The sequence below is a fragment of the Monodelphis domestica genome, chromosome 4, assembly GCF_027887165.1.
Source record: "Monodelphis domestica isolate mMonDom1 chromosome 4, mMonDom1.pri, whole genome shotgun sequence".
NCBI lineage: Eukaryota > Metazoa > Chordata > Mammalia > Didelphimorphia > Didelphidae > Monodelphis > Monodelphis domestica.
Genome location: NC_077230.1, coordinates 15,597,177 through 15,622,675, shown reverse-complemented (window position 1 = coordinate 15,622,675; position 25,499 = coordinate 15,597,177). Strand labels below are relative to the sequence as shown.

General features: G+C 39.1%; 1 protein-coding gene and 1 long non-coding RNA gene across 2 annotated transcripts in view; one reads left to right on the top strand and one right to left on the bottom strand.

Moving 5' to 3' along the window:
• DNMT3L (DNA methyltransferase 3 like) overlaps window positions 1-25,499 on the top strand; it is a 65,134-nt gene that overhangs the window by 34,311 nt on the left and 5,324 nt on the right. Inside the window, exons 9-12 of the mRNA XM_056826083.1 lie at window positions 6,079-6,166; window positions 10,670-10,758; window positions 22,445-22,520; window positions 24,753-24,892. Coding sequence (XP_056682061.1) covers window positions 6,079-6,166; window positions 10,670-10,758; window positions 22,445-22,520; window positions 24,753-24,892 — 393 coding nt within the window. The remainder of the gene's footprint in view (window positions 1-6,078; window positions 6,167-10,669; window positions 10,759-22,444; window positions 22,521-24,752; window positions 24,893-25,499) is intronic.
• LOC130458947 (uncharacterized) lies at window positions 1,987-25,499 on the bottom strand. Its single transcript, XR_008918294.1, has 3 exons — window positions 25,282-25,499; window positions 22,620-22,739; window positions 1,987-2,151 (listed from the first exon to the last, which is right to left on the bottom strand). It is a non-coding gene; the product is annotated as an uncharacterized LOC130458947 (long non-coding RNA).

Sequence of the window (25,499 nt, the reverse complement as noted above, 5' to 3'; positions counted from 1 at the left end):
ATCTTTATTTTATTTATCTTTATTTACATTGGAAATAGGTGCTCTTATTTCTCCCATTTTACTGATGAGTTAACTGAGGCAAAAAGAATAAGTGACTTGCCCAGGGTTATGCTGCTCAGTTGAGAATTGAACTCAGGGTCCAGTCTTCTATCCATTGCATGACCTAGCTGCCTCTGTGGGAAGATGTAATGCTGAGACAGGGATAAGGAAGAGCAGAACGTGAAGTGTGGAAGTAATTCCATAAATGACATTGTTATTAAATCAATAATTTTTTAAAATCTCTAATAAAGCAAAATATGTTTAAGGGATATCCTTGAATAAGATTTCACATTTGTAAAGACCAGGCAAAAATCACTGGAAAACACAACAGAAAAGATAAAGCAAAAGAGGGCAAGACTTATAGTGTGCTGAACTTGTAGTCAGTAAGAACTGAGTTCAAATTCTGCCTCAAACACTTAATAGCTATGTGACCTCAGGGAAGTCACAAGCTTTCAAATGAGAGGTTTGGACTTGATGACTTATAAAATTCCTTCCAATTCTAAATCTAGGACCGTCCAGCATAGAATCCTGATGGAAGGATCTCCTATAGACCATGAGCTTCTCTGGATGTTCCTCTTTGCAGATTTACCTTGCTTTGACTTTTTCAGGCCCTGGAATGTGACAGAGCCTCCAAGAGAGATCTGTTAGTCACTCTGTAGAGTTTGGCCTAATGATTCACAAGGAAATATCAACTGTTATGGTTCTGTTTCGCTCCCTGCGAATTGGCAGATGATCAAAAACAGGAACAGTCACTAGTGAGAGGGTGTGGGAAGACAGACACGCTGATGCTCTGTGGGTGACGCTAATCTAACCATTCTCAATTTCAAGTCGAAGAATTATGCAATAAAAAGTGACTCAACTGTCCACACTTTTTGACCCAGTCTTAACAAAGAACTGAAAAGAAAGTGGCTGCCTATTGAGTGGGGAATGGCTTTTTTTTTTCTAAGCCAGGCAAATAAATATAACAAAATATTATTTTGAAATGAGAAATGATGAATACGGAGAATTCAAAGAAACATGAGATTGATATGAACAAAGATGAGCAAAATATGTAGGACCAAGAAAGCAGCATATGTAATGACTGCTACAAAATAAATTGAGTCTTCACAGTTTGTGTAATGGCATGTAATATAATGTAAAAAGTCTGAGTAATGGGAAAACCAATGAAGATACTGGTTGTTGTTGTCCAGTCATGTCCAAATCTTTATAACCCCCTTTGGGGTCTTCACAGCAAAGATACTAGGTTGGTTTGTCATTTCCTTCTCCGGCTCATTTTACAGAAGAGGAAACTGAGGCAAGTACAGTGACTTGCCTAGGGTCACACAGCTTGTAACTGACTGAGGCAAGATTAGGACTCAGGACCTGACTCTAGGTCCATCGGTCTAGCCATTGTCCCATCAAGCTGCCCAAAGATAAAAAAAAAAAAACTATCTCCTCTCTCATGGTAGAGGGGCATAGAACTATTAGAAAAGAATATGGACCTGCATTGTCAGGCAAGATTTCTGTATCAAATATTTTTGCTTTATTAATTGTATTTCTTTGTCACAAGGGAAAGTGAAATATAGTAGCAGACTAAGAAATGACCATAACATTTTAAATTAAAAAAAAAAACTCTTACCTTCCATCTTAGAATCAATACTCTGTACTGGTTTGATGGCAGAAGAGAGGTAAGGGCTAGGAAATGGGGGTTAAGTGACTTGCCCAGGGTGACACAGCTAGGAAGTGTCTGAAGCCAGATTTCGAACCCAGGACCTCCCCTCTGTAGACCTGACTCTCCATCCACTGAGCCACCCAGCTGCCCCCCAGAATTGACAATAATTTAAAGACAAAAAAAATAATAATAAAGAACATATTCTTTGATAAAAAACCAATTTGCTAAAATATTTATAGTTCAGACTATTCCATCAGAACATATACTTAAGACAAATACTCAAGGTGTAAATGAATTGGACCCCAAATTGAATAGGAATAGATTTATCCGACTTACACTTTCAGTGACCCCCAAGGATTTACCATTGTTCTTCCACCGATGCTCCGGGGCTGGGAACCAGGAATTCAGTCTCTGAAAACATCTCAAATGCAGTTCTCCTCAAGGATAGTAGGAAGACTGTGCTGAAATGAATTGTGCAGAGGCAACATTAAAAATCATTTAAGGGGGGCAGCAGAGTGTCTCAGTGTGGAGAGCCAGATCTAGAGACAGGAGGTCCTGGGTTCAAATATGATCTTCCTTCCTAGCTGTGTGACCTTGGGCAAGTCACTTAACCCCCACTGTTTACCCCTTAGCATTCTTCTGCCTTGGAACCAGTTCATAGTATTGATTCTAGGATGGAAAGTATGAGTCTTAAGTAAATTAATATCAGTATATAAATGTGGGTTAAGAGAGCTGCCTGGTCATGTAGTTAGAGGAAAGCATTCGAGACTGGTTCATGTTTTCTACTGGTATTCATACAATGGCTTGTTATATTTTGTCTTGTTTTACCCCCTTTTTTCTGTCTTGGTATCAATTCTAAGACAGAAGAGCAGTAAGGGCTAGGCAAACAGGGTTAAATGACTTGCCTAGGGTCACTAAGCTAGAAAGTGTTTGAGGCCAGATTTGAACCCAGGATCTCCAATCTCCAGGTTTGGTGCTCTAACCCCTGTACTACCCAGCAGCCTTGGTAGTCATATAATGTTAAGAGATTTAGAGGAAAGCTTTGAGCACAATTGAACCTCGTATGGAAGATTTGCAGAGGATCTGTGTAACTTGTTGTACAGGACAAGAAGATTTGGATGGTTTGTGATCTGAAGAGTGGGGAGAAGTTGACGAGATAATAATAACAACAATAATAATAATAATAACCATTGGTAGAATTGGTAGAGCACTTTAAGGTTGCAAAGTGCTTTACAAATATTATTTCATTTTATTTTCACAACAGCCCTGTGAGGTCGAAGCTATTATTATCCTGATTTTACAGATAAGGAAACTGAGGAAGACAGAGGGTTTTTTAATATGTCCAGGATCATCTAGCTAGGAATTCTGAAGCAGGACTTGAACTCGGAGCTTTCTGGCTCCAGGGCCAATGCTTTATCCTCTGTGCCATCTAACTATCTATCAAGGGCTCCAGTGCAATAGTGTTGTTTGAATCAGTATCATCCTACCTCATGCATAAACTCAGAGGTCTACTCAGTCAGGGACAAGCCAGAACTTAATATAACCTTATTTAGAAATTGGCCCAAGAGATTCATTACGCTGGTGTTCACTGACTGCGCAGCTGTCCCATCTGGTTTCAGTGAGCATGGGAAAGGGCAAACAACTGCAGCAAAGGACTGTGAGCTGTTTTCGGATCCTCCCTCTGAAAGCTGTGGAATTTGCTTGCAAGTCTCAGAGAGCAGGTCTGCATTCCTTCCACCCGGGATGGAATCTGAACAGCTGCTCTCTGGACCACATACTTGGTGTTAACTATTTCCCAAAGTTATAATACATTTAAGATTTCCTGAACTTGTTGAATTTATTACTTAGATAGAGCAAATACCACACATCTCACAGAAATCTGGAAATTATAAACCAGAGTTGACTTCTGGAGACTTCTTTGAGCCATAAAAACTCTGCCCCCTCTCTACTTTCCCAGTGTTAGAAGAAGCTAAGTGGTACAATGGATAAAGCAACAGAGCTGGAGTCAGGAAGACTCGAGTTCAAATCCAGCCTCAAATCCATACTTGCTGTGTGACCCCTGGGCAAGTCACTTGTCTCTGCTTCAGTTTCCTCAGCCATAAAAATGGAGAAAATAGTCACTCTTCCCAGGGTAGTTGTGAGGTTTGGATTTGTAAAGTGCTTAGCACATAGTAGGCACTTAATAAATGCGTGTTTCTCCTCCTTTGCATCTCCTCTAGCCTTAAACTTCTGTTAGGAACAGCTATAGCTGAGATCATAGCTCTGGGACGAGAAGGGAACTCAGACCCAACCCTGTCATTTTACAGAGGAAGAAACTGAAGTCCAGAGAAGTACCAGTGACTGAGATAGTAAGAGCTCTAGCGAGGACTTGAATGAATCCTGGGTCCTCTAGTTCTGATAACCAGGGTTCTTTCCAAGATTTAGCACTGCTCTGGGGGAAAAATGGAACACCAACAGCCATTCATTAAGCACCCACTTACTATGTGTCAGGCCCAGGGATAGGCACTGGGGAGTCAAAGACAACAGCAAAACAATCCCACCCTCCAGGAACTTATATTCTGTCAAGGGAGAAGCATAAGTCTATAGGTCTGTGCAAAATGTATACAAAACAGACACAAGTTTGGGTTTTTTTTTTTGGAGGGGGAGCACTCTTTCTGGAAAGAAATCAGGGAATTCAAGGAGGAGGGAGGGCATTCGGGCATCAGGCAGATGGTACAAAGGCATAGAGATGAGAGACAATAAAGCAGTATGTGTGAGGAAGATCAAGCAGGCAGCAATGGCTGGATAGCTGAAATACAGAGTTCAAACAGCAGAGCAGTATATAAAAAGGCAGAGTGAAGGGCTTTCCATGCCTCCATGCCCCACAGAAACGCTTAGGTCTCATCCTAGAGGTAACATGGAGTCACGATGATCCCAAGCCACAATAGGGAGTTTAGAGAGGGGAGATGGTCAGATCTGCACTTTAGGAAAATCTCTTTGACGATACTTTCCACTCACTGAAGTGGGAAGAGACATGACCCAGAGACCGACCAATCGTCTAGGCAAAAGGGCACGGGGGCTTGGATGACGATAGCGGCTGTGTGAATGGAGGGAAGGGAACATACGCCACAGAGAGCAGTCAAGAGTAAGTGAGTTAGTAAATGCGCCATATGTTCCAGGCACTGTGCTAAGCACAGATGTTGTAGATAGAGACAGAAACAAAAGAAGACTTGGCAAGAGCCTGGACATGTGAAATGAGGAAGTGTGAGAAGTCAAGAATGAACCCAAGGTCGGGAACTTGGGTGACGATGACAGTGGTGATGTCCTCAAAATAGTGATGGGGAAATTCAGAGGGAGGAGGGGTTCAGGAAGAATTATAATTGGAGGTGCTGAGATTGAGATGTCTGTTATGGGACAACCAGCTTGAAATATACACTAGGCAGTACGTCATGCTGAAACGGGAGCTCAGGAGAGAGGGTAAGGCTGGATTGAGAGCCCTCCAAGTTAACTGCCTAGAGATAAAACACTGAACCCACCGGATAATGATGTCATCAAGGGACAAAACAGAGAGAGAAAAAAGATGGCCAGGAACACAGACTTCAGGGTATATCCATAGTTTGTGGGGGTGACATGGATGATGAATCAGCAAGACACAGAGAAAGAGTGATCAGACAACCGACAATGAATCTGTTACTTTTTCTGCTGCCTCATTCATCCATTTTCCTCATTCATCACAGTTTAACAATTGAGGAAATTGAGGTTTAGACAAGTGAAGTGATATAAAACTAGCAAAAGTTGGCGTCAGGTTTCAATCCTAGGTTCCTTGATTCCAAGTCCAGTATTCTTTCCATCATATTTCAGTGTGGTCAAATAAGTAATTCACCCTCCCCAGGGAGCAGCCAATTTGTGTTGTTCTTAATTCTATCTAAAATCTTAGGTGAAAAAAAGTGAATTACTTCTTTGTCATTTAGAGGTTTCAGGCATATCTGACTCTTAATGACCTCATTTGGGGTGTTCTTGGCAAAGACACTGAAGTGGATGGATATTTCCTTTCCCAGCTCTTTTCACAGATAAGGAAACTGAGGCAAGCAGGGTCAAGGGACTTTCCTAGGGTCACATCACTAATAAGTGTCCAAGACTAGATCTGAACTCAGTAGGATGGCTCTGATTCCCAGACTAGTAGGAATGCTATGCTTTGTGCTTCCTACTTGCCAAATTACTTATGCCCTGATCCAAAATCACTTTTTAAAAAAATCTAAATTCGCAAAGATAATATAGGTTTATTTTTATGAACTGCAATGAATGGATATATTGGAAAGAAGGGGAATTGTATGGTATATGGCCAAATAGACTATACACCTTTCTAAAAGTATTTCTCTATTTATTTGTTTGTTTATATACTAATACAGCACAGACCTCTGGAAATGTATAAAACTGTACCTGCATGGAAACGAAAACCAATCCAAGTCCTGTCACTTTTTGGTGATATTGAGACAGGTAAATGTATTTGCAATCTTATCCAAAGTTGTTATCTGTTTTAAAATTTAAAATAAATCACATGTTCCATTATAACCTATTTGATAAGCATCATATGCTTACAGATTATCTCAAAGGGTCTGTGGGAGATACTAATAAAAGAAAATTGATTGTCTACCTAATAGACACTTGACAATGTGCCAGTTACAAAAGGAACAGAAAGCATTTCTTGTCCATATAAAGGAAAAAGAGGAAATATATTGTGTCAAATTATTTGTCCTGCAATCCTGAATTGTAAGGATCAGAGCTTAGAAAAGCTGTTAATATTGTTGTAGGGATGATAATGATTCATTTCTAGCCTTTACGGTGCCAGTTCTTCACAAGAAGCCTGAAAGGTGGAACAAATATTAATATCCTCATTTTCCAGATGAGGAAACAGCTTCATAAAGAGATTATAGGAAGATAAATTTTAAGTTAGAAAGAATGTCAAAGATGATCTAATTCAGTAGTCCTAAAAGCATGGTCCTTGATCTCCTGGCAGTTCTATGGAAAACGGATCAAAGAGGAAAGAGACTGGCTACAGAGACAATGGGGAGACTGTCCAGGCAAGGGAGGATAAGAACTAGAGTGGGTTCAATTTGAGTACACTGAAGGGGATAGATGCAGAGATGTTGAGAAAGTAGAATCAACAAGACTAATAACTGAGTGGATATAAGGCATGAGAAACTGAAGAATAAAGACTGATTTCCTAGGTTGGGGACTTTGGTTGTGTCCTTAACAGAAACAAGGAAGTTCAGAGGTTTAGGTGAAAAGTAATTATTTCTGTCCTGGATGTGTTGATTTTGAGTTACTTATGGATCATTGAGGTAGAGGCATTGTAACTTAAACTGATAAAGGCAGTATTCACAGATTTCCAGCAGGCAGGTAGAGATGTAGGACTATAGATCTGGAACCAAATAAGGGTTGGACTTGACCTCCTTGAGGCATATGTCTAGTAGTAGAATTGTTAGGTCAATTTTCTTCCATAATTACAAATAACTATCCAGAAGAATTGAACCATTTTATAACTTCACCAGAAACATAATCATATGTTTACCTTCCAACAATCCCTCCAACATTTCCTTCGTTTGTTTTTTTTTGTCATTGAAGGAGATAAGGTAAAATTACAGAGTTATTTAAATTTGTATTTCTCTTACTGTTATCAATTTAGAGCATGGTTTTGAAATGACTACTTCTAATTTTAAATTTGCTGAAAAATGTAATATCCCTTGACTATTTATTTCTTGTGTCATGTAATATTTATAGGGGCAAATGGGAAAATGGATGGGAATTGAAGAACAGGGGATACTGAAGGTTTGTGTATAACAGAGTGTTGCCACTTCTGTTCCTTTCCCTTTCTTTGTGTTTTGTTCCATTGTTTCAAAAATTTTCTCTTTAACCTCTGTTATATCATTATCTAATTTGATTTCTTCTTCTATGTGCTCTTTAGTTTTATTTTGTGCTTTTGGACCCCCAAATTCTATTTGCATGCAGTCTCCTTCCTTTTCATTTTCCCCATTTCCTTTCCCATCTTTCCTTTTTTGATGTTATCCCATGCACCTGGCTTCATAACTGACTTTGTTTAGCAGCACCTGAAAGTACTTGTGAATAATGTGGCTTCACTCCTTGTTGGATGTATCTCTCCACAGTTTCTAAATTTGGTGCTTGCAATGAATTTTTGCAATTACAATTACAACATTTTGTATTTGTTTGTGTATTTTTGCTGCTATACTTTAAGTTGCTTTTCCAGGACCTCTGTTTGTTGTTAGCTTGGACTAATTGTGCCTTTAAATAGCAGTCTCAAACCATGTGACCCATATTTCCACATAGGAAACATTTGGGTACATTTCTCCTTTGATTGCTTTGTGTGTAATTTCTTGTGGGTTTGTATGATTGCAGAGTAGATGGATTTTTTTTTATTTCTTCAATTTATTTATATTTAATTGTGCTATTTGTCTCTTTGAGCTTGGTTTTAAGCTCTTTTATTATTTCATCCTTTTCTTTATGACCTGTGAATATATAAGTTGCTGTTTTTCTTAAATCTTCCAGACTTAGAGTTTCCCAGTCTGGGCACTGAAGTTTAAAATATGATCTTATAGGTGTGTTGCTGCCTTCCACAAATTGTCTCCTTATGTGTTGGAGATTTTGTTCAGTTATATTTTCAAATCCAAGCACATCCTCTGCTACTTCAATCACTCTATTGAGGAATTTTGCTGGATGTTCCCCACTTTCCTGTCTTGATTCCTCAAATTGTCCCCAAGTATCTGGTCTTTTTGAAAAACTTTTCATTGCCTCTAATAGATCTTCTCTGGCCTTTTTTAGATAATATAGATTTGCATTATTAGATAACTCTAAGTCTGTTCCTTCCTCTGGCCATGATGTTAAATTTGGATTGTTTCTAATTTCATCAATGAATTGTTATTTTTCCCTTTTTGAAAATAATTCTGAGAGAAGAATTTCAGTGTCCTGGAAATCTCGATCATAAAGCCTAATTTCTCTTTTACATTCTTTCAAACATTTCACAGGCTCTGAAAACCAGGAAGGCATCCATTTTTTCAGACTTTCAAAGTCTGCTGCTGTAAATGGTTTGTGTGTTTTAATATGAATTATGCCACTGTCTGGTTGTAGGCTTATTTGATCTCTTAGTGGCAATATTGGTATCCCACCTTCAGCCCCATCTGCTTTTCCTTGCTTAACTACATCATTATTTTTAGGTATTTCTTGTTGTGAGTTAATATATTTGCCACTTTGTTTCTTCTCAGTTGCTTAATCATTTGCTTTAGTTGTGTCATCTCCTCCCTCATGGCTAAAATCATCACAGCCATTTCATTGTCTTTTGCTTTTTTCCCCATAAATTAGATGCACACCTTTTTTAGGGCATAGTATAATTGGATTAAGAAGAATAATGTTCCAGCATATGTGGGAATGAATGAAATCAAGCGATTTACACATACATTCAGCCATTGAAAACTTTCATAGATGGTAAGCAGAAAATAAATATATCTGGAATCTTGACAAAAAATAAGTTGTAAAACATATAAAAGAAATATCCAATCAAGGCTAGATAACCCACAGCAAGTAATAGTTTCTTTGCTGTCTTGTATCTTGAAAAGCATTTTGCAACAGAAAAAGTGTGTGTTTTTTTTAAGTCTGGCCCTTTAAGAGTTGCCTCCTCTCTTCAGAAGGAGTGGTTTGGTTTTTTTGGTCTGTGGTGTTGCTAGGCAGATTAGTTGCACTCAACACTGTTCTCAAAATGGCTGCTCTCCACAGTCACACAGGCTTTTGAAATGTATATAGGTCCAATTTCTCTGAAACTTCTCTGACACTTCCAACTGTCTTCTTTTTCCCAAATTCTTGATAAAATAGATTGGAAAACCTAGCTGGCTATGCCAAAAACTGTAATATATTTAGGGGCAACTGGGAGTGGCAGTTGGTCTTATGACTAGCACTTCCTTCCTGGCCCTGGAAGTGGAAGGAGCTCTCTCTCTCCCTGTCTCTGGATAGAAGTACCTCTATTTTCCTGATTTTCCCAAATGTGTGCTCTCCCTGGATTCCTGTGATCATGTCATTGACAAAAGGACTTAAGGGAAGCAGTTTGAACTGTAAGGCCAGTCTTTAGGGGTATCAGCCCAAAGAGATAGGCCCAACCAGCTCTGAAGGTCAGAACTTTCTTCCTCTTGCTGTTTACTGCTAAGACTTTTGAAATTAAGAAAACTAGCATAGATATTGCATAAACAGGAATAACAGAAACCCTCCACCAGCCTGTGAGGCCTGGCCTCAGCTTAAAAGCTGAGGGAGACTCAAACCTCATCTAGAGAATCCTTCTTCCCTGATACCCTCCCAATCCAACTTGTTATTAAAATTTATCTTTATTGGATATCACAGTCAAATAAGAGGACTAACATTTCAGGGGACATAGAGGGAGCAGAACCTCAGGACAGCCAGTCAACTCTAAACGTTCCTTATTGGACTCCTGCTGGTTGATGAAGTCTGGGGGGAGGCTTGTCCCTCAGGATGGTCTGTGCTTACCTGCTCTGGGGTATCTGCAACATCATTCTATGGAGAAGATGTTCCAGGCCCATTTCTCAGGAACCCCATTTTTCAAAAATAGCCTCTCGGCAGGGGTATCTCTCTTCTTTTACCTCACTGGCAGCCATATTCCCTCTCTCCCTTCAACTCCTCTATTCCTTGCTATAAAACCTTCTGTTCTCCCTGTTAATAATATCCAATCCCATTTTCTCAATAAATATTACAGTCACAACTGTCCAGTCACAACAAATCATTAAAACTATCAACTAAAGGGAGGAGGGATTGTTATCCAGATTGATAAAGTAGAATACCAACACCGGTGAAATCAAACATCCTTGATGGACTGAAGTCTAATAATTGGTCTGCTATTAGAAATGAGTCAGATTTCTCTTTTATTGCCTTAAAGAATCAAAATATGTATTGATACATTTTATACTCTTTCTTTCCCTCATGCAGAACTAGTGAAGTTTGGATTTTTGGATAACAGTTCTGATAATGGAATGCTGAAATATTTGGATGATGTGACAGATGTAGTAAGGAAAGATGTAAGTAAAATAAAGCTGCCTGTAGTTCACTAATTTTAGGAGTCTGATAGTCCTAAAATCTATTTTTCACTAGGAGAAGAAATTGTGTACTCATATGGGATGTTGCATAATAAAGGGAGAAACCACTATCTTTTGCTAACGTCTATAATGCTCTCTTAGAGTACATGGAAAATAGTTTCCTCATTACTTCCCATAAAAGGCTGAAATTCAGTGATGAAACCTTAGCATTGCATTTTTTTATGTCATCAGAATCATGTGAACAATTAAAATGAAATCTGCTGTTCTTTGGCTATTGCCAGTTACTTCTTCCATAAGTTTCTATGGCCTCATAGAATAGCGTGGTAGAAGAGTGCAAAATACTTGTTCATAGATTCATAATATTTAGAACAAGTCCAATCATCTTATTTTATGGAAGCCCAGAGATACGTGCCTAAGTTTACATGGAGCTACTAAACAGCTGACTTAGTGTACAAGCATTTATTAAGTGCCTACTACGTGTCAGGTACTGGGCAGCTAAGTGGTACAGTGGACAGTGTTCCAGGTCTAGAATTAGAAGGACCCAAGCTCAAGTTTGACCCCAGATACTTACTAGCTGTGTGACCCTGGGCAAGTCATTTAACCCTGTTTACCTCAGTTTCTTCATCTGTAAAGTGAGAGAAGTAAATGGCAAATCACTCCTGTATCTTTGCCAAGAAAAAAATCAACTGGGGTCACAGAGAATCAGGTAGGACTGAAACAACTGAACAGCAACAACATGTACCAGCCATTGGGCAGCTAGGTGTCATGGTAGGTAGAGTGCTAAGCCTGGAGTCAGAAAGAACTGAGTTCAAATCTGGCCTCAGAAACTTCCTAGCTGTGTGACCCATGGTAAATCACTTAATCCTGTTTGCCTCAGTTTCCTTATCTGTAAAATGAGCTGGGGAATAAAATTATCAACTACTACAATATTCAATATGCTCCCCCCCAAAAAAAAGAGCTAAGGAAGAGTCAGATATGACTGCACAACAACAGTGAAAATGGCCAGGCATTTGTTCAGTGCTTTTAAAAAATTATGCCATTTTATCCTCAAAACAACTGTAAGATGTAGATGCTACCATCATCCCCACTTTACAGCTGAGGAAAACAAGGCAGACAAATGTTAAGTGACTTACCCAGGGTCATACAATAGGAAATATCAAAGGCCCAATTTGATCTCCTGACTACAGGTTCAGAACTCTATTCTTTGTACCACTTAGCTACCTGGGGAACAAACACCCGTCAAAGTCTATGCTATGTCTTCTTTTAATACATACCAAGTAAATAATGAATTTTCAGTTAATGTATCTTATTGCATACTAGAGATATTTTCAAGGTTAGCAAATCAAACTGTCATCATTCAGATTAAAAAAGAGCCTGAGGAGATTTAGCCTCAGAAGATGATGTTTCATTTATGATTCTACCCCTTACTATGTGCACAAACTGGGACAAATCACTTCTGCCAATCTGATCTTTAGTTTCTTATTCTATTAAAAAAAGAAAAAGGAATAAGAAGGCTACCCTCACAGGGAGATTGGGAAGAGAATACTGGGGCAGTTGGGTGGCTCAGTGAATAGAGCACAGAGTCTGCAGTCTGGGAGCCCTGAGTTCGAATCCATCTTCAAACACTAACACTGTGACTCTGCCTGGGCAAATGACTTAAACTTTTGTCTGCCTCAGGTTTCTTCAACTGTAAAATGGAAATAATAATAGTACTTCCTTGTATGATTGTTGTGAGAATCAAATGAGATATTTGAAAGGTACTTAGCACAGTGCCTGGCACATAGTAAGTGCTATATAGATGTTTATTCCCTTCCTTTACTTTGTCGAACATAAAGGACATGAAAATGTGTCCTATTTTAAGTTTATTGTTTTTGGAGTCCAACTTATCGGGACCCCTTTGGGGTTTTATTGGCAAAGGCATTGGGGTGGTTTGCCATTTTCTTCTCCTCCCCCCCCCCTTCATTTTGCAGATGAGGAAAGCGAGGCAAACCAAGTTAAGTGATTTGACAAGGGTTACCCAGCTAACAAGTGTTTGAAGCCAGATTGGAGCTCAAGAAGATGAATCTTCCTACCTCCCAGGCCAGGGCTCTCTCCATTGCCCCGACAAATGATAATACAATGATAATCGTGGGTTGCATTTATATAGTGCTTGCACTTTTTGCAAAATAATTTCCTGCTACGAATCCTTTGAGATAGATATTACAAGTATTATTTCCCCATTTTACAAACAAATGGAGAAACTAAGACTTAGCAAGGGGAAGTAACTTGCTAAAGGTGTTGCAACTAGCAGGGTCAGAGCTGGAATTCAAACCCAGGTCTACAGAATGCTTTCTAGTCTAAATCACCTTAGATCTCACTGAGCAAAAAGGGGAAGAGGAGCAAGGGCGGTAAGGATGCTCCCCTTGAGATCAGTTTGCCAGTGCCATCTTAAAGAGATCTCTTGGCGAGAGGGCCAGTCTTCAAACTAGAGAACGTTCTCTCATTTCTAGAAGAAGGGGGCCAATCATTTTTTCCCTTACTATCTTCTTAGTGTAGTCTTAGAAACTATGAAAACAATTAGTTTGCTAGACCCTCAGTCTAGAAATCCTGCCCTAACCCAGCGTCCCCTTCTATTTATTACCTTATCCTTTTTCATTTCGTGATGAGTAAGATTTGCTAAAACGTGCTTACTAATCACCGAATTAATATGTGTAATGGAGCCAGTCATTAGAAAATGCTACATTAATTCTCTGATTCAGGCTCTGCACCCTTTCCAGGAAGAGTGAGGGGGTGAAAGTGAACTTGTGCCAGAGTTAGGAAGCACTTAGACCTCAAGAGGAAAAATGCTGGAAGTAGGGGAGGAGACAAATCCAAATCACAATCCAAGCAGCTAGACAGAAAGCTGGGCTGAGGTGTGTTGCTCTGGGGCAGCCAAGCACGAACAAAAAATGTTGGCTGAAATGAGTCAAAGAGCCAACACCTAAGAGCTCCCTGGGTGTGGACTGTCAGTTGAACTACCACTTATATATAGTTGGGGATTTTAGAAGTCAGTTTAAGTAGGTTTCCACTTCTCGAGGTAGACGTAAACAGTGGGAACAGCGAGGTATCTGGGGAGGACCAAGACAGGCTGAGTAGGCTTGAAAATGGCCAAATGGCCAACCCCAAAAGGTGTGAGTCCATGTCATCCTAAAATGGGGTCTCTAGCGGGGTGCCCCAGGCATCTGTGCTTAGCTCCTGCTGCTTGATATTTTGACCAATCATCTAGATAAAAGTTGAGATGGAATGCTTTTCAAATTGCATATGCCACAAACTTGGGCGGTATGACTAGTAACGGATGTCAATATCCAGAAAGATCTCAGTAACTAGACTGAATCTAGGAAGACAAAATGTAATGAGATTAATGGAGATGAATTGAATTATTAATCTTGAGTTCCCAAAATCAACTTCCTAAGTAGGGAATGGAAAATATAACTAGTTAAGTTTCTTTCAGAAGTTCCTTTGCAGAGAAAAAAATGAGAAGCAAGAGGGAACATCAAATTGAATAAGTGAAATGCTTAGGAAGCATTTACTATGCTCAAAGTACTCTGTCAAACCCTATTAAAACTAGAAAGCAAGACAGTACCTGCACTCTGGGAGCTTCCATTCTAGTACATATAGAAGATTTCTGTTGCAAGTGAGATCAAAAGGTCTCATTTTTCCTAGGATACAGCAGCCAAGCCAATGGTAATTTTTCTTCTTCATCATCATCATCAATCCAAAGTTTAGCTGGCTCAATAGTTCATCTACACTGGTTGTAGTGTCCAAAAAGGTAGGAGTAGGTAAACTTAAATCACAGAATCATCAGGAGTTAGAGGACACCGGTTCAGATCTTGCCTTTGACTCACATGCATGATCATGGGCAAGTCATTGAATTTTCTTGGCCTTAGTTTCCTCACATAAAATGATGCTTTTATATGATTTGACTTTTGAAATCCTTTCTATATCTAGATCTATGATAGCTCTATCTACAGCCTCAGAATATATACATATATGCATGTGTGTGGCTATAAATATAGATATGGAGGTAGGTAGGAATCCATATACACATATAGGATTTTGGTTGAGTATTGTGTAAGGATTTTCTAGGGTCCTTTAGTCAGTGTGAATGCTGAGGGAGTACCAAGATCCTTCACAGTGATATCTCCCTACTTCAGACATAAGCTCTAGAGCAAGTGGCTCTTTCTATTTTCCTCTCTCTACTTAGGTCAGCTTAAAGAAGACATTCATGTGGCAAGGTGGCACAGGCTATGAAAGGATGGCCCTAACAATGACTGCACTAGCATCCATAAGCAAATGTAATTTTTAGTTTAATTTTCTATGATTGTTCATGAGTGTCCAAGTAGATCAAGATGGAGGCCGGCTTATTGCTTATTGCTTCATTCAGTATTTCTTCCACCTTCAATGTTCAATGGAAGACTTTAGCACATTTATGAGAGGGACTGTCAGAACAGAAAACTTGGAAATGAAAAAATGGTAGGAAGGGCACTGAGAATATAGCAGAAAGAACAATGGATCTAAGGTAGAGGAGCCAATTCAAATCGCAGCTCTACTACTTTCTATCTGTGTGACTTTAAGCAAATCACTGAACCTCATTATAACTCAGTATTTTTAATTTTTCAGTCCTTTTTGCAATCAAATCTGACTCTTTGGGACCCCATTTGGGGTTTTCTTGGCAAAATTGCTGGAGTGGTTTGACATTTCCTTCTCCAGTTCACTTTGTAGATGAGGAAACGGGCAAGACAGGAGTAAATGATTTGTGCAGGATCACACAATTAGTAAGTATCTGAGGCCACATTTGAACACAGGATGATGAGTCTTCCTGATTCTAAGCTGGGTCCTCTATCCCTGGCACCAACTAGCTGCCTCTATATCTCAGTTTGCTCATTTGTAAAATGAAGGGATTAAACTAAAGAGCTTTTGAAGTTCCTTCCAGCTCTAAACCTAAGCTCTCAAAATCTTGCAAAACTGTAGAAGCTCCTCCGGGAATTCACAAACTGAAGGATTTCATTTTACCAGCATTCATTGCTACTGACCCTCAACCTACTATGTGCTATAGCAATTCTGTCTCTTCAAATTGGCACTTCTCTGACTTTATAAGTAGTTGATATTTTCATAGGTGCTGAGAAAACTCAGACAATTGAGAGTATTGGTGAGGTCTTGGACTTGAAGAGGATTTTTTAAAAACTAGACGTTGATTTCATTGAAGTAGGGAACTTCCAGTGAGAATGATGACAGCCAATGTTGATCAGCACCTTCCACATATAACCACAGTCAAACAGCCAGTTTGTGTTGGAGATAAAGTTGAACCAAGGCCATCCTGCCTCCAAGATCAACTCTCCCAACACACTCCCACTAATCCTAATCTTAACACTAATCCTCATCCTAATTGTGTTGGGTTTTTTTTCCCACAATAAGATCTTATCAAGCTAAGCCACCATCCCTCAGGTCATGAGGGCTATAAGGAGTGACATTCATGAGCTGCCTAAAAATGGTATGGGAGGGAGGAATTGTACAGGATAAGTAGCATACTCAGAGTCACACTATCACATGTCTTCCAGGTCTTTCTGCATTCCTCACCTTTCTAGATCTGGTTTGAATCAGTTCATTTTAACAAACATTTATTAAACAGCTTGTAAGGCTTAAAAGTGGGAATTCAACGAAAGTGAGGAGAGTAGTTGAATAAAACAGTTTAATTTGAGAAGTACAGAAAGAAAATAGAAAAGGAGGAAAAGGAGATTATTGATCTAATACCCTATGACTATATTTAAATTCCTAATACTATCTAAAATTTCTAATAACCTACAATCTAACTGACTTCTGAGGATAGGTTCTTCCTGCCTGGTAAAGACCTACACTATCTAAAATTGATTCACTAACTACCTATCTTCCTGTGTAATCAACAGCCACCATCCATGAACTCCTTCAATCAATTTCTATCACTCAACTCCCAGTAGCAGACAGACCTTCTGCTCTCTTGAGATCCAGAGGCAAAAAGCCCCAACTGCCAGTGTTCCTTCCTTATCTCTCCCCTCCTCTCCCTGGTAATGGAATATTCAGCTCTTGCTCTCTGACTCCTGTCAGTAATGATCCACTTAGCAATCCTGCTCTCTTGCCTCTTAAGGAGACAGAGGGAGAGATTAAGAAAATACCTTTAACAAGCTACAATGTGAGGTATTATGTTTAGTACTAAGGATACAATGACAAAAACAAAATCTTTGTTTTAAGAAAGATTGTATATAATACTTGAAATAAATAACTTGTATACAGAGAAGTAAATATTAAGATATATACAAAATAATAGGCACAACTAAGTGACAGAGTGGATACAGTGCTGTAACTACAGTCAAGAAGACTTGAGTTCAAATCCAGCCTCAGACCACTAGCAGTATGAATCTGGGCAAGTCACTTAACTTACTCTCATTTTTCTTCATTGATAAAATGAGCTGGAGAAGGAAATGACAAACCACTCTGGTTTGGTTTCTTTGCCAAAAAAGCCCAAACAGGGTTTACAAAGAACTCACATGACTGGAAAAAAAAAGACAAAATAATAATAGCTCACATTTATAGAATGTTTTAAGGTTTGCAAAGGGTCTTACAAATATTATCTCATTTTATCTTCACAACAACCCTGAGAGGTAGATGTCATTATTACAGTTGGGGAAACAGAGGCAGAAAGAGCTTAAGTGATTTGTCTAGGATTGTACAACTGATCAAAAAACTCTAAAACTCATCTTTCAGAGTCCACAGCCGGTACTCTAGTCATCCTGCCACATAGATGCCTCTTAGAATACAGAATAGGAGGCAGCTAGGTGACTCAGTGGATTGAGAGCCAGGCCTAAGGAGGTCCTGGGTTCAAATTTGGCCTAACTTACTTCCTAGCTGTGTGACCCTGGGCAAGTCACTTAACCCCCATTGCCTAGCCCTTACCACTCTTCTGCCTTGGAACCAATACATAGTATTGGTTCCAAGGCAGAAGGTAAGACTTAAAAAAAAAAAGAATACGGAATATATTATAAAATAAATATAATAATTGAATGAGCACTAAAAAATGGGAAAGTCAAGCAAGGCTTTTTGTAGGAGGTAACACTTGGTCTGAACCTTGATCCAGAAGGTGGAGATAAGGAGAAAAACCATTCTAGAGGCCCAGGGAACAGCCTTCGTGACAGTACAGAGAGATAGCATGTCCTATAGGGGGGACAATAAATAAGGCCAGATTTCATTCTACTCTACTATTTATTCTGGATAGTAAGAAAATCTAACTGGTTGAAATTGTTGCTCTTGGAGCCAGATTAGTAATTCAGTGGCACAGCCAACATACTATGCCTTAAATGTACTCGCTGTGTTCCCAAATTCCTGAGAAGAGGACTATGCTTGGCAATCTGACAATGGGCTGAAGCTAAAAACAGCATACATCTGTTCTAAAAGATAATCTTGATGGCTCAAAGAGTGCATTTCCCTGAGATTCACATAGTGTCAAAATTATAGGAAGCAAGCCAATGAACTCAAGTGGAAAGAGAATGGAGCAGAGAAGTATTTAAGCTGAGTAATTCAAAATACCTCTTCACCCAAGCCCACAGGAGTTACAGGTTTGCATATTAATGGGTTTGCCAATCATCTCAATTGGAGGACCTGTAGAAGAGTGGATATGTTTGTCTTTGTCCTGGAATAAGACAAAATGTCAGATGTCTCCTCCCTGGCTCAAGGAGATAACAGAGGTTATTGGAACCTAATAAGTTCAGAGGGTGGGGTAAGGACTTAAGAGAATTCTGGAGAAGTCATGGTTCAAGAGGAGATCAAATCCAGAAGTTCTCAAGTGAAGAAAGCCAGATAGGAAGTCATGAATTGACTCTGAGCACATAAAGGTTCAAGTGTTTATGCATACAAGGCAAGGGATTGGAACATGATCAAGAAAAACACTGTAAGGGATGTAGAATCAAAGACTGATTTTCTCTCACTCCAGGAATCATTCCAATACATGACCTTTTGATGATGGCTTCTTTTTATTGTAACCAACCCCATCTTCAGTCATATCTGTGCATCTTGTGGGTGAGGATACTTGGACCATAGGATGAACCCAAGGCCAAATTGTTTCATGAATTATAAGGATATTATTTACTTCTCCACTTCCCCAACTCCCTCTACTGTACATAGATTCACTTGATATCTTTTCTTTCGTGTTTTAAAGGATATTTTATCCAGCTGTGAAGCAAGTCAATAGAAGCTCACTAAGAACAAGTTATGTGAGACTAATCTTATTTACCAAACAATATAACACCTGTGAAGCATTTTGCAAACCTTAAAGCAGTTCATAAATACTAGCTACTCTTTTGCTACTATCATTATGATTTTAATTTTTGATGAGGTTACTGACCTGGAATTTTGTATAGTAGATATAAGCACATATGCTTTTCAGAAAGCAGTTTCAGTAAATTTTCATTCAATTCCACAGACTTTTACTCAGTACCTGCTATTTATGGCGCTACAGAAGCCGAAATTCCTGACCTTAAAGAGTTAAATTGGGGAAAATACATTTACATGCTAGGTTAGGTGACTTGGGGAGGCTCATTGCATTAACATCTAGGGGGATCAGGGAATGACTCTTGTGGGAAGTGACACCTGAACTGAACCTTGAAAGAAGGTAATTCTGAAAAGTGGAAATGAAGATGGATTGGATTCTAGCCCTGGAAAAATACCTGTGTAAAAGGAATAAACAATGAAAAAAATAAGTTCAGGAAACAGCTAGTAGGCTAAAGTGTGTGAAAAGTAAAATGGGAACTCCAAGTTCAAGCAAGATTATGGAGCACGTCGAATAAAATAATTGATAGAGCTCTGGACCTGGGGTCAGGAAGGCCTCAGTTCCATTGTGGCCAAAGATACTTTCTAGCTATGTGACCCTGGGCAAGTCACTTAACCTTTGTTTACCTCGGTTTCCTCATCTGTAGCATCTAACTCCCAGTTGTAGTGAGGATCAAATGAGATAACAATTATAAAGTGCTTAGCATAATTCCTAGCACACAGTAAGCACCATATAAATATTAGCTATTATTACTATAAGAGATAGCTTTGACTCAATGGGTAAGAGCAATGAGCTTGGAGTTAGGAAGACCTGAGTTCAAATCCAGCCTCAGCTACTTCCTACTTGTATGAGCCAGGACAACTCACTGAACCTCTGATTGCTTGATAAATGGCTCCACTGGAGAAGGAAATGTCAAACCACACCAGTATCCTTTCCAGGAAAACCCCATGATAGCCAGAGTCCATGGGGTCACAAAGAGTCAGGCATGACTAAAAGCAAATAGCTCAATGTTATTATTATTAACCTTTGTCTTTCTCAGTTTCCTCGATGAAGATAATAATAGCACCTACCTACCTACCAAGGCCATTTTGAGGATTAAGTGAGATAATATTTCCAAAAGCAATTATCACAATGTCTGGCACATAATAGGTACTTAATAAATTCCTACCACCACCTTAAATGCCAAGTTAAGGCATGTGTATTAGCAATGGGAAGCTATTGGAAGTGGTGATACAACTGAATATCATGATCAGACCAGTGTAGATCCATAACTAGAAATTAATATGCCTGAAGAAAAGTATTTGGAAAGTGGAAGTGGGGTTTGGGAGCATAATTCAACTGAAATGCAGAAAGGCATCAGTATCCCCTTCAGTCAATGCAAACCCACAGCATTTGTTTGAAAAACCTTGTGAAAAGAATGAAGTGGAGGGCAGCTATGTGGCTCAGCAAATAGAGAGCCAGACCTAGACATTGAGAGGACCTGGGTTCAAATTTGACCTCAGATACTTCTCTAGCTGCATAACCCTGGGCAAGTCATTTAACCCCAACTGCCTAGTCCTTACTACTCTTTTTTGCCTTGGAACTGATGTTTAATATCAATTCTAAGACAAAAGGTAAGGGTTTTTTTTTTTTTTAAAGAAAAAGAAAAGAAAAGCATGAAGTGAACCCTTAGGTCTGGGTTGCCGTCCATGATGAGGCCCCCATAGATTACTGCCACACTTGGAGGGGCACCAGTTCATCTCCTGATGAGTCTGGTCAATGTCGCTAAGGTATGACTTTGGACCTCCAACTCGCCTAATTCCAAAAGGATCCTGAACAAGTGATATGGTGATGGAGGAATAAAGTTCTTGATTGGAGGGTTGCAACAATGGCATTACTCTGGAGATATGGCTCAGCAAGGAATAAAGGGTGGGTGAAAAAAGAAGCTGGAAGCACCTAGAACAAACCTCCAATCGCCCTTCCTTGTTTATGGTTCTTGGCTTGGACTTCAGGAAGTTTATGTTGACAATTTCCCAAGTAGAAGATGGAAGAGGGTACCCATTCACATGAAAAACAGCTTTGGGGTTTCACTTGACCTCAAGTTCTTCATGAGTGAATACAATGAAGTTTCAATTCAGTAAATGAACGCAACATTTAAAAAATCCACAACTGTAGTGGAATGAGTGTTGCCTCTTGAAACATAATCACAACATTTCTCTGACTTGATAGCTTTCCGTTGAGAGCTAGAGGTGATTTTAAAAAAATTCAACAATCAACAGTCGGACTTGTGCTGAATTCCACCCTTGTATTAGTTTGGTTGGTTCTGGAGCAGATGTCCAGTCCATTGCTTGTCTCCAACTTGCAATGTTGGAAGAACCTTATCAGAGTTTGAGTATCTGGCACAACCAAAGGTCAGTGTCACAGTGAAATATCAAAAAAAAAAAAAAAGAAGAACTTTGGTAGAGAAATGCAGCATTAGAGAACATTAACCAGAGTTCAAAGTGAGGTAGACAAAGTCCATCCATGTACTGCCATGATCGGACCCACTATGTTCAGTTTGGGATGCTTTATTTTAAGAGGGATGTTGACAAAAAAGTATAGTGAAAGATTAAAGGATCTAGAAGCCCTGCCCTACGAAGTTAAAGGGATTAGGCATGTTTAGACTGGAGAAGAGAAGATTTAGGGAATGCAAAATAGCTGATTTTATATTTTGAAGGGCTCTCAAAGGGAAATGGGACTAAACATGTCCTGTAAAGCTCTAGAAAGCAGAATTAGCTGTAGTAGGTGATGCTACAGATTTACATTTTTTTGATTGATTTTGATGTTACAAATTTAGCTCAATATAAGAAAGGATTTTCTGACAATTAAAAATGTTCCACTATGGAAAGATGTCATGCGACATCTAATGAATTCATAGCTAGGGAAATACAAACAAATGCTTGAAACCACTGAAAGGGAATTCTAGGGAGAGGTCCTTGGTAGAATTTGAACTTAGAGAATCTCTATATTTTAAAAATCCTAAATCTAGAATTCTGTGATTCAATAATCTATTCTTTTTAAGAAGATCTGAGTGATCTATGCTCAAATTCTGGCCTCAGATACTTCCTAGCTATGTGACCCTGGGTAAGTCACTTAATCCTGATTGTGTAGTCATTGCCACTCTTCTGTCTTAGAATTGATACTAAAGCAGAAGGTATGGCTTTAAAAATAATAATAATCTATGTTATGTTTGTTGTTATTAATACAATGGTATTAAGAGAAAGATCTCATCACTTATCCCACATATGCTAGATATTAATATATACCTTTTAGTAGTCTTGAGTCACATGTTGAAATAGAGAAATTATATATTCTGAAATGTTTGTGTTTAATTAGGTAGAAGAATGGGGACCATTTGATTTAATATATGGTTCTACCCCTGCATTTGGCCAAATCTTCAAGCATCCACCTGGTAAGAGATGTTTTGATACATTAAATGACTATGTCCTGTAATTTTCTTTATATACATTGTCCCCTTATCTTATTTGCCTTTGTTCCTTGTTTTACCCACCTGTTAGAAGTAATGAATATGATGGTAGAAGCCTATGATCCCAGTTGAGGCCAGTAGATCTCTTGAGTTTGGGAGTCTTCAGTTCCAGTGGACTCAGCTCATAGGGCTATGGTGGTGAACCTATGGCACACATACCAGATGAAGGACTCAGAGCCCTCTCTGTGGATACATACACCATCACCCCAGCACAGAGTTTGCCAGAGTTCATTACTAGAAAGTCAGAGGGACGTGGGGCTGTGATGCTTCCCTTCCTTTCTCCACGTATGCCTGAGGACATTTCTCTTATCACCCACCCCTCTAAAAGGTTCACCATCACTGCTATAGTGTATCTACACTAAGTTGTGCTCTAAAAAGTGAGTCCCCAGGATGGGACACCAGGTTGTTTGAGGAGAGGTCAACTAGCCTGTATCAGAAACAGAGCAAGCCAAAGCTCCTCTGAAGAGGAAGAGTTGGATTAGCCTGTCGAGAAGCCCCTGAATGTCTACCTTAGCTGAGGTAGGAAGAGAGGAAGCAGGAAAGGAAGGAAGGAAGGAAGGAAGGAAGGAAGGAAGGAAGGAAGGAAGGAAGGAAGGAAGGAAGGAAGGAAGGAAGGAAGGAAGGAAGGAAATATATGAATGCATCTAAAATTGCTGATGTTTTTCACTTTCTTAACAACTTATTGTTGATGATCTTAGGATAAAATACACAAATATGAGGTCTATGGGATTGTAAAAGTCGATTGCTGAGAAAAAAAAGGGAGGGCTTCCCAGTAAAGCTAGACAAGCCAGGCAATGCTGAAAGCAATAGACATTGGGGGGGGGGGGGGTGAGTTGATGAGTCCATAAAGGGAAGGCCCCATGACTTAACTTGAGACAAGGAGAGAATATCAGAGAAAGTCATCATGAGAAGTGGGAAAGGTATTAGGGCAGCTTCCATAGGATTTATACATTGAGACTAAAACATACAAAGCAGAACTGGGAAGGGGAAGGGCCAGCTAAGAGCATGTTAAGGATCCTTGGGCATTATGGTCTTCAGATCATAAAAGGAGAGGGAGAAGACAATTGTCTTGAATTTCTGAATGCCAATTCATTCTATGCTTCAGGATAACTTGCTTGGCTTGGGAGTTTGGAGGTAGAGATAATTCTGCCCCAGGATTAGAGATGCTCATATTTTTGTAGGGTAGAGAAGGGTTCTGCTCAAGTAGATCTGAAGTTTCTAGCTTGGAAAAGAAGATTCTAGCTAGATATGAGGGATTTTAGAGAAGAGGGAGGGGAGAAATGAGGGTTATCAGGTAGGAGGAGGCATCCCTTCCCCATAAGCAGAGATTGCTAGGGAATATATAACCGCTTGGGGAAAGCGGGGATTTTGCTGAAATGCTGCCTTTCTCTCGCTCTCTCCTACTTCATTCTACAAAGAAGGTCCTTGCACAGTAATAAAATGATCCTCAAACCACAAAACAACCCAGTCAGAAGCTTCTCACAGAGTAAATGCCTTCTGTTTTCAGGAACTAATCTGGCTTTGTTCCCGGTGGAAGGAGAGTATGTTACCATATCTAAATCATGCTTTTAGTGTTTCAGTTTGTACAAATCCATGAAGAAAATAGCTCATATCACTCCCCTTCACTTGGTACAGAGGTGATGAACAATGGATGCAAAATTCTGCACACTGTCAAAAATGGTCAGTGTTTTGATTTGTTTCAATTATCTTTTTTGTCTGTTCAAAGGATAGTTGCATGCAAGATATATTAGGAAATTAAAATGATGTGAAGTCATAAAGCACCAATAAAATATTTTTAAAATATTTCACAACAGCCACAAGGTTATCAAAAAACCCAGTAGGCTCTATTTTCTCTGGTACTTTACTAGGATGGATTTTACCCATTCCTTTTATCATGGAAATGCTAAATGTGAGGAAAGTAATAAAATAAGAAACGAAGAGCCAACTAAAAGTAAGACCATAATTCAATATCCAACGTAAAATAATTCTCTTTTCCCTTCGGCTCTAGCATGCCCTCCCACATTTTTAATTCATCATTTATTTTCAGGGTCTATGTTGCCACTTACTCATAATTTCCCAAGAAAGGCATCCTAAGATTATATCATTTGTTTCTTTTCTGAATAATAATTCTCTTTCCTGATTTTCTGCTACTCCTAGTATGGTACTTCCTCCAGTATTACCGAGTCTTACAATATGGGAAGCCTAACGTGGACAGCGAAAAGCCATTTTTCTGGATGTTTGTGGACAATTTGGTCCTGACCGAAGATGATAGAGAAATTGCTTCTCGATTCCTTGAGGTATAAAGAAGTCAAGTCACTAAAGCAATAGAATCTTTTTTCTGAAGAACCCCAAGTCTTTTCCTTATTTAGTAACATAAAGTTTGCCTGTATGTACTAGGAAGCATGTACTCTTAGGTGCTAAGAATTGTTGGACACACCTAATAGTATAACTTATTTACCACAAGCTAATTATCTTTGACCTGACAATATTGCAAAAAATATAATCTCAGTTTCTAGTATTGAGGTATTGCTCTAGAGTAGCATGAGTTTAGCTTCTTAATTCTTAAATCTTATCATAATCATAGATGTTGGCCTATATGGAAGAGGTGGGAATCAGGTGGATGTGGAATATTCTCCAAAATTACTTTTGTAAAAATTATGTCATTTTTCTCTTAAAGAGACAATACCATGTTGTTTCTTTTCCTCTTCCTTCTTCTTGCTCTTGTTCTTCCTCCTCTTCTTCCTCCTGTTCCTCCTCACTTTCTTTCCCTTTCCCTTCTTCTTCCCATCTTCCCCACCTTTGTCAGGTTTTTTTCCCTCTAAAAATCAAAGAATATGGCAAATATTTTTAAAATTTTGATTCACACTAAGTTCTGAATGATCTTATCTTCCTCACTGGCTCATG